General features: G+C 40.6%; 1 protein-coding gene across 1 annotated transcript; it reads right to left on the bottom strand.

Annotated features, from left to right (window-relative positions):
• Positions 1-4,376: 4,376 nt before the first annotated feature.
• On the bottom strand, positions 4,377-8,589 carry LOC134197744 (uncharacterized skeletal organic matrix protein 5-like). The gene is made up of 3 exons (XM_062667095.1): positions 8,539-8,589; positions 8,134-8,481; positions 4,377-4,622 (listed from the first exon to the last, which is right to left on the bottom strand). The coding sequence occupies exons 1-3, from the start codon at positions 8,587-8,589 to the stop codon at positions 4,377-4,379; spliced, it is 645 nt and encodes a 214-aa protein (XP_062523079.1).
• Between the last annotated feature and the right edge of the window lie 1,559 nt (positions 8,590-10,148).

Genomic DNA, 10,148 nt, shown 5'->3' with positions numbered 1-10,148 from the left:
CACTTAGTTTTGGAGAAGCAGTCGTTGACTGGGCTAAGTCATGTGACAAGGAGTCCAAGGTTTTCAAGAACATTTCAAAAAGTACACAAAGTCTTACATGCCGCGTTTCTAAAATGGTTGATTTTATTCAGGAAGAAAACAGGAGAAACATCCGATCGTCTCCATGTTGGGGAATTCAGATGGATGAGAGTACAGACAAGGAGGCTTTGCAAAGACAGTAATTTATTGCAGATATGTTGACTTGGAGGCATGCCACATTGAAACACGATTTTTGACTATCCTAAGAATAGAAGGCGGCCCTAATGCTGAAAACTTGTTTCAAACTTTTGACCGGTTTGTAAACAAGGAAGATCTACCGAAAGAGAAGTCGGTGTCGTTTTCCAGTGATGGAGCTTCAGTAATGACATCAGAAGGAAGAGGGGTATTTGGACATCTCAGACGAAACTATAATCAGAGTATTTTTCTTCAGCATTGCATTGTCAATAGACAAGTATTGGCAGCCAAGAGCGGACTTGAAGAACTCCCTGATAATGTACATAGAACTGTGGATGGTGTGATGACACATTTCAAAAACAGTCATGTTTGAAGAGAGAAACTAAAAGCTATCATCGAATTGAGTGATGAAGGGAATGAATATCATCAACTAGTGCTTATCACTGAGTAAGATGGTTGTCCCTGAATGTCTGCGTTCAAAGACTTGCTGATCTTCTGCCAGAGATTGTGTCATATTTTGAACTAGAGGCTCATAACACCTCAATTCGACGGAGTGAACGTGCAAACTTGCAGCAGCTGTATGATGAGTTAGTTGACCCCAAATTTCAACTGTACCTTTACTTTCTTCAGGGTCGTCTACCTATATTAGCTGACATAAATATTCAGCTTCAAACAAATGGTCAAGACCTTTACACATCATATCAAAAAATAGCTGGGTTCAAGAAAACGTTCTTCGAGCCCATACTCCATGAAGTGGAAGGCTGTCTTCACGAGAGTAACATTCGAAAGAACGTGGACAATATAGACTATGACTGTACACAGGTTGATGATTTCAAGAACAAGGTAATTTCATCCGGCCAGCTCTCCTATGCTCAGTTGCATGAAGTGATGAAAAACATCTTCAATTTCACAGTTGCTATAAGCAGATCACTCGATTCCCGTTTTCCAGAACTGGACTCTGGTGTCCAAAACGTCCGGTTTTTTAACCCAGCAAACCGCAAGGTCTCTAAATGTGACATAGAAGCAGTTGTCAGAAAGTACTGCAGGAACAGTTTGAATGGTCCTGTTGCGAAAAGGCAATTTAGCATCTACAGGAATGATGAGTCGATGGATTACCTCTTTCTGCAATGTGAAAAGCAGCCTGATACCTTCTTCAGCAGATTAACGCAGATTGTGGAATATGGCCAATTTGGATTGCTGGGGTAACGCTCATGTGTATGAGCCCTGATACTGTTGAATGTGAACGTGCATTTTCGAGCATGAACCTGACAAAAGACAAGTGCAGTACAAGAATGACCCAAGACAACCTGGAAAGTCGCTTGGCAGTCTTCATGGACACTAGAACTCTTTCATCTTTTCCATTTCAAGATCTTGACAGCATTTAGTTAAACAGTTTGTGGAGGATTCTTTTGTATTAGTTACATTAGTATATATTTACTAACAGACAGATACCTGTACGGGAATACCAATGGTAGTTCAGTGTGTTTAATTACATACGTACTAATTAATTAGTGCTTGCCATTGGTAAGTGCATTAGTGGCCCCTGTCAAGTTCCACATTTCCAGATCTGACCCTGAAATTCAAGTCCTTGGCCATGGCTGCAGACCCAGCGGTGTCTGATGATACCCAGATCATCCCGATAGTTCTAAAAGCAGCGGGAATATTAAAGATTTTTGAAATTCACACTTATGGAGAAGAGACAGTAAATTTTACGTGAAATATTTATATACTGAATGTTGATTGGTCGACACTGACAATAGGAAAGGTGGAGCAACGTGTTGCTATGGTAAGATGTGCGCAAAGATCTACAGTGCAAGATTATGCAAAATTATATGTAAACTAGAATTTTAAAAATTCTACATTTTATACAATTTCTACATCTATTTCTCTTTTAGAGAGAAGTTTTTAAAATTCTAGTTTAGTAAGTTTGTAGTATAAGTGCAAAAGCACAACTTGTACACTCCATTAATTAACAAAGGTTCGATTCGATAGCCTAACGAAAATACAAATTTGCTAGATCATACCTGATGTACACACTTTGGTTTGAATCATCCGTTATATTTTAGTTGCAATAATACCTCAAACATGTCATCCCCATTGACTGAAGGTCTAAGCTGTGCTAAAGACTTCACATACGGGATATGCTTTGCAATTTTGTGTTTTCGTGTTGTCCTGTGTACAACGACCCACAGGCGTAGCTAGGCATGAGGCAATGAGACAGTTGCCTCGCTAATAAAATAAGCGTGGCCCCGTCGCGTGTCCACATTCTGGTCCCGTTTGTTTAAATATTCCTTGCCAGCCCAATGACCGAGCCTCCGGCAACCATGCAAACTCATAGCAGTACATAGTGGCGTTTGTTGATAGCAATTTATCTTCAACTAGGTCACCGACCCGTTTCCCGTATAGGTAGACTAGACTATTACTTGTTAGTTAGTGCGTTTGAAACAAGACCCGTATACGTGTGCTCATAGAACGGAGTCTAACATCTCAGTAACAGCACACGTACGACCCAAATCACTCGCTATTTTGCTAACGATGCGTGCAAACTATTGTCTAACTGACAATAGGGTTTACACTTGTAATTCTTGAAAAGAAGAAAAATCTAAAATGTAAGTTTATTGTTTATTGACATCTTTTAAAATTTTATGCTAGATATCTTTCTTGTTCTCCTCAGGACGGTTGTAAATAGTATTGACTATTGAAGAATTAATTAAGAGTCCATCTTGTGAAAATTATTTGCCTAGTACTGTGAAAGCGTATAGCCTGTCAGTCAAGCCAAATTAATTAACAACCCCATAATCCTGTGTCTAAAGAAAGATAGCACGCATCGCTGAGCGCATTGTATACTTTGGGCGTTCTTTAATTAATTATGTGCACGAAGAATTCTAAATATGGCGTTTTTCAGACACGTATACCGTTAGTTATTTTTTGATACGAGTATAATTAATAATTTTAACCAATTTGGTTTGCATTTTTAATTAAATTAATTGTGCCTGCCCAGCTTTCTAAAGGCCACTCTAGATGACTTGAGATCACGACGAGTCCTGCGTTGCATCCTCTGGAAAAAATAGCGGTAAGACGTCTTTGAAAACTCGAACTCAACTGTAACAGTTACGTAAACTGCTGTAGCCTCGACACTAGACCATCTTACGTGTTGACTAACGCGCGTGACTACTCGTCGAGATGACATGACCGAAACGAAGTTGTTACTGTATTAAGACGAAGAGCGATCTTGATGGCAACACAGCCATTAGTAGAGTTAGTCCTCCATTATACCAGTAGCCGGACAGTCCAAGAAAAACTACGCATGCAGTCAAGACTCGATAATGTATAACTCTACACGAGACGTTCAAGATACACATGCATCTACCTAAACTTGTGGTGCTCAAATTTTAGTGCGAATTTAGAGCAGAGACGTGCACACTATACGTTCGTTGTAATACGTTACAGTTACATGTGCCTTCACCTTGCAACACTAACAGTAACTAACTATTAATACAGCTGACATCAACGCTAGGTAACGTTCCATACTCAACTGTTGACGTTGTTGTTTGAGCTCAGCGTGCTTACTGTTCATACCTTTGACTCTATTAATCTAAATCTTGAACAGCAGTAGCCACGTACTACTCTCTGCAGCCTCATTGCTATTGAATGTAATGAATTTGTATAGGCGAGCTAGCAAGCAGTCTTAGATTAATTTGCGGACGTTATTCATGAATTGGTATATATCTTCATCAGTACAAGCAGCTATTGGTATTTGAATTACTATTGTCCTCACTGGATTATTATCGTTTTGACCTGTAACACTGCTTATATTATAGTGGCTACTGTCTACAAATTTTATACGGTGTAATATTGATTAACTGATGTAGAAGGACAACATGACTGAGACCTAATTAATTAATTTTTTTATAAATAATGTATGAGTTGCTAGGGGTTACTAAAATTTAAATTAAAATTAATTGGGTACCTGATTGTGTGTATGGGCTTGAGAAAATGAGTACTCCTGTTTCAGTTACATTATATTATAAATTTTGTTAAACCGCGCAAGTCTATGTCTTAGCTCGACAAAACGTACACAAAAACTAAGTTTGAAATGCATGTTGCAAGCAATTGCAATGTAGCAGAAAACTGACGTTCACATTCTTTGTTATTTATCTATTTCAACGTGCCATGATGTAACCAATTGCCTTGATGTTGGTAACGCCGTTGTCTGCGGAGTACGGACCGGCGTAGTTGCCGGCACTGTTCTTGGGCGATGTGTTGGTATACCGTGTTCCGAAACCAATAAAAGAGTCTGGACTGTTACAGTCGTCTTCGTCACCAAGAAATCCCAGGCGAGCTCTTGCTAGTCCTGCGGCCCAGTTTGAATGAGGATTAAAGTTATCACTTACTACGTTGAATCCTTCCTAGAAACGAAAGACAAGTGTTAGATGTTGTAGATACTTTAGATGATTTTAATCGGTCTTGTTCCGTTTAATTAAGAATTGAGCCAAACATATCTTATTGCATGCAATAATTGCATGTTGTGTATGTGTGTGTGTGCGTGTGTGTGTGTGTGTGTGTGTGTGTGTGTGTGTGTGTGTGTGTGTGTGTGTGTGTGTGTGTGTGTGTATGTATGTATACATCAGATTCGTAGTTTACAACCGTAACTCCACTTTGCAAAGCGGCTGAGCATGTCTAGAATTAAGTTTTTTTTTATAAATTAACCTACCCACGGTTGTGGTAAACATATGAAATTATAGTCAGGAAGAACGCACAGCGAAAATCTGCTGAGAACGCTTACTCGGTTCTATGCAAACGTATACGTACTTACAGTAGAAACACTAGGATTAACTTAAACTAGTTAAGATTGCAGAAAGTGGAGACATGCTCTAACTGCATGTGGTAAAGTCCATGTAGCGGGCATATCCAGAACGATTAGTATGTTGATCACCTGTCTTGATATGCGGTTCTTGTTGAGTTGTTGGTCGTTATCTTATAACGATAAAGTCTCTAATCACTAAATATTGGCGACAAGAGCGACAAACTCTAATGCTGGTGGTGCTTCTACGACCGGGGCAAGCGATGCACAGGTGCCACCAGTTGGGAGCCCCTAGGCCTTCCATTGGAGGACCCGTTTTGGGACGCCTGGGCGCGTTCGACGAGCACACAGATGACTGCACTCATTACGCTAAACATTGGACGTTCTACTTCGCGGCCAATAGTATTCGGGACGATAACCAGAAGCGTGCAATATTTCTTCCAGCAGTTAGCGCGAAATAGTACAAACTGTTCTGCAGCTTCGTAGCTCTTTAGAATTACGTATTTTCTTTAGGGGACAAGCTATTCCCAGCTCTCAGTGACATTCTAAGCGAGCCCCACAATCCAGTCACACTGCACCGGCAGCGGTTCAAAAGCCATATTGCCAAAAGGTGAATCTATGCCGTATTCCATTCTTCGCTTCGAGAACTCTCAGAACATTGTGAATTTGGGGAATCATTGAAACAGATGGTCCAGGATCGCCCCACGTACGCCGTTGTATCATAAATCAGCCAGTTGTGAGTTCAATAACTCAAGGTGTTTCGCGTGTAAGAAACTGGGGCACGTACAGGCTGATTAATTATTAAAGAAAACACCTAAACAGGCAGTCTCATCAAAGTACGCACGCTGACCACACCCTTGTGCTCGACTATCGGCAGGAAGTAGAAGATGAACACGGTTTGGAATACATTTACAGACTCAATAAAAGTAGGCTGTAATTAAAACTAATTTTTCAGTAAATGGGACACAGCTAATACTGGATTAATACAGGCGCATCTTGCTATGTTCTCTCTCAAGAGACCTGCAAAAAGGACCCACTTTCCTGCATGGTCGAGACTAACTAAACTGTCTGGATTGAGGAAAGATCTTCCAAGTAAGCACCACCTGGTGCTAGACCAATTTTCGAAGGAATACTAGAATATTACCAAAGACGAATTGGAAGAGTTGCGTGAGATTTAAGCCACAGTCCATTTTGATCTAAACACACCACCTCGGTTCTTCAAAGCTCACAAGGTACCATATGCACTCAGAGACAAACTGGAAAAGTCTTTGTTTTGGACGAAAGAACAGACCATCATTTCCTTGGACAATTTTCAAACTAAGCAGCGCCTGTGGTGACAGTAGTCAAAACTAAAGGGTCCGTGAGAATTTTCGATTGCAAACTGACAATGAACCAAGCTAGCCAACTGGATCGCTACCCACTGCCAGACATTGATAACCTCTTTTCAAGTTGGCAGGGGCAAACATATGTAGACAGCACAATCGGACCTCATCCATGCAGGCATACCAACTGATAGTGCTCAATGAAGTGTCACTGGAGTTTACTTTATGTGACAATCAACACCCACAAAGGACTATTTCGATTCCGCGGTTTGCCATTTGGTGTTCATTCCGCCTCCAAATTTTGTACGGGCAATGGAAGCGTTCTTGCACGGTCTAGTTGAAGCAATAGTGTGTACCTGAGCGACTTATTAATTATGTGAAGAAGTATAAGAGAGCACCATCAACATCTAGAAAAGTTCGTCAACGGCTCCAAGATCTGAGTAAAACGTGACAACTGCAGGTTTATGAAAGAGTTCACCTATATATATATATATATATATATATATATATATATATATATATATATATAGTTCATAGGCATAGAATGTCAGCACATCGGTTGAAACTCACCGACGGCAAGGAGAAAGCTATCCAGAAAGCCTCAAAACCAACTGCAACCTCCAAGTCAAGAGAGAATGACAGCATATTATGACAAGTTTTCGCACAATTGTTTCTATTCTCTGCCTAGAAAAGGAACACTGTTGGCATGGTCCAAGGTACTGTACAGGAGGACGCTTTCATCACATCCAAGGCACTCCAGACTTCATCCTTTGTGTTAACCCACTTTGTTCCAACCCTGCCTTGCCTGTAATTCTTGCTTGTGATGTCTCTCAATAGGCATAAGTGCTCTCTGTCGCATCATCTAGCCAGCGGAACTAAATTTCCTATTGTTTGCGCATATTGCTTATTATCAGCGGCCGAGCAGAACTGTTCATAACTTGATAAAGCTTTGGCATTGGCTTGAGGAGTAAAGAAGTACCATTGATACGTGCACGGCCAACCATTCACCTTGATCTCAAATCACAAGCCTTTGCTGTGTCAATTTGAGAGAGACTATCGCAATTCCATAGAGAGGCTCTTCTCTAATCCAAAGATGGGCTTTGTGCTTAGCAGGGTACAACTACATGTTCTCCAGAATAGAGCAGGTCTAACTCATGCAATGCAAACGGCCTTAGTTGGTTGCCTCTTTTATGATCAGAAGGTCCTCCTGTTGATTTTGTCCAGAAAAGAGGTACACCTGATGAATCACTAAAAGCCTTGCCAGTAAACAGTGCCCAAATCAGAGAGCGGACTACTCATGATCCTGTACTTTTTCTAGTGCTGGAATTCACCCGGGTGAGATGGCCATGCAACTACAGTTGCGAAAGACTGAAACCTTACTTGGCAAGACGGTACAAACTGTCCGCGGAGAAGGGTTTGCTTTATATGGGGACTCCGAGTAGTCATTGCGCCTCAGGTCAAAGGCACGTGATGTAGAACTTACATCAAACCCACCCAGGAATAGGGCGCATAAAGGGGTTAGCCCGAGCATTAACGTGGTGGCCTTCTATGGATGCAGATATCCAGACCACAGTTATGCAGTGTGAATCGGGTAAGTTGCACCAGCACAAGCTCGTTACCTTCTAACGGTATTTGCACTTACTGTCTGCAAGCTTAAGCACAGCAGACATGAGAGATAAGGTTTAGTTGGGTTTAGTTGACTAAATGTCAGAAACAAAGTAATGTGCTCATGCATTGCAGTATGCATACATGATTATGGACTTTCTCGCTCGACTGACTGATAGTAATGCCCACCTTGTTGCAATTTATTTGCAGAGATGACCTTGGCAGTAAACTTCTCCAATTGTTCTTACCAATGTATGTCCTCCTATAATAACCATCAGCAATGAGACTGTATAGAGAAGATGCACTATATCTAAAAGTAATCCATCTGATCGTTCCCTCCACTTTCATTCCCAGACGTAGTTCAGTAAATGGTAGTGTCCAGTAAGAAGCAAGTTTTGCTTCATGGTCATCTAATGCCAAACTGTGTGATTGAAACGTGTACTTGTTCGACCACAGCTCGCTGCCGTGGTGGAAGTTCTGTTTCTTTCCATCTATCTTCATTATCAAAGTCCACCCTTCACGAGCATCACAGAATACCTGTTGTAAACAGAAGTAAGGTAAACATAAATGTAGCAAAAAAAAAAAATTATTCACAAACTTCGAATGGTGGATGACTAGCAGATGGTTTAATCCAGTATGGTCCATCGTAGTAAGATGATTTGTACTTGTTTGCCACTTGCCGACATGATGATGCAGGCTGCATGTATGAACTACCAAGTCCTAGAGCTGATGGTAGTGACAGAGTAAACCATCTGCTACCATCACAGTACTCAATCTCTTTCAATTGTTGATTGTATTTCATTAAACCTGCTCAAAACATGCTCTTGATTAACTAATATTTACGGTCGTTTAGGTAATTTAGTTGTGTGTTACTGACCTTTCATGCTACTAGAGCAAGAATGTAGATGAAGAATTCCTGGCGGTCCCCTAATTCCTGGTGGTCCTCTCACACTAGCCCCAGGAGCACCATTGCGACCATCTTTTCCATTTAAACCTCTTTTACCTAAATCACCATTTGGCAAACAAGCAGATCTTATATTCGCTGTAGTAGTTATATTTGTCTGTAACAAGAGCGTACTCATGCTTAATGCGTAGTAGGTCTTTATGTTGGGTTTACACTGCAATCTATCCATGCAAAGATATACACTAACCTAATGAAAACAACAAAACTTATTACTTTTCCAAAAGTGTTACATTTTTCATGCTTACTAATTTAAATCATGATTAAATCAACCATCATATGCATTGGTAGCACCTTACAAACTCTGCATTGTAAAAGAGAAAATACTTAGGTTTTCTTTGGACTGCAGGGAGAGTATCCTCAAGTGTTTACTAATATTTTTGTTGCAAGTATATTTATTTTAATTTATTCTGATCTTTAAACAACTAACAAGTACGATGCACAATTTATTTCAATGACAAATCTTATCTTAATAAAAACTTAGTGCATTTTAAATTAACATTTGAAAAAACCATTTTTACCAAAAATCATTTAAAAAGGTTGTTGTTCAATTTATCTAGAAGGTGTATAAACATACTAACGGTAAAAATATGCCCACTGCATGTGGACACTTCAGTCTCTTCAAAGATAGGCGCGCCGGACTTCAAGTGCCCACACTCGCACAAGGAAACCAGTCAATTAAGAACAAGCAAAAATCGTAGAAAACAGTATTCGCGAACGTTGACACACAACGTATACTCACTAGTGAGATTTCCGCGCATGCACCCGGGAACCCTTGAGATACGTCAATTCGTACCTTTGTCTCCTTTTTCGCCTTTGGCCGTTCGACAGCAAGGATCATTGCTTCTCTACAGCAAGATACAACGCAAGAGAAATTTACAAGACAATTATTCCGCGGTACCAGTATTCATGTACGACGTACGGGTACGTTTGAGAGGGACACTGAAGTGGTCGTCAGCAGCAAAGAGATCACAACGAGTTCTAGACGTTGCATCCTCGTGAAAAAAAGCAATAAGACGTCTTTGCCTACTCCAACTCAACTGCAACACAGCTGATCGACCGTCGGAATTATTGCTCCATTAGCAGCGGCACATTACATCATGCACGTGACCTATGATGCATTGCCAAAAACGAGTACGGTATGTCGCTAGACACGGCGAAGTAAGTACACGCACAAAACGGTTATTTCGCGGTGCGTTGTTTGCTTAGATGTGTGCACGTGACTACCAAATATGGTAATGTT

Source organism: Corticium candelabrum, chromosome 22 (assembly GCF_963422355.1).
Source record: "Corticium candelabrum chromosome 22, ooCorCand1.1, whole genome shotgun sequence".
Classification (NCBI taxonomy): Eukaryota; Metazoa; Porifera; class Homoscleromorpha; order Homosclerophorida; family Plakinidae; genus Corticium; species Corticium candelabrum.
The sequence above is the reverse complement of the archived record's forward strand: the minus strand, read 5'-3'. Positions and strand labels throughout refer to the sequence as shown.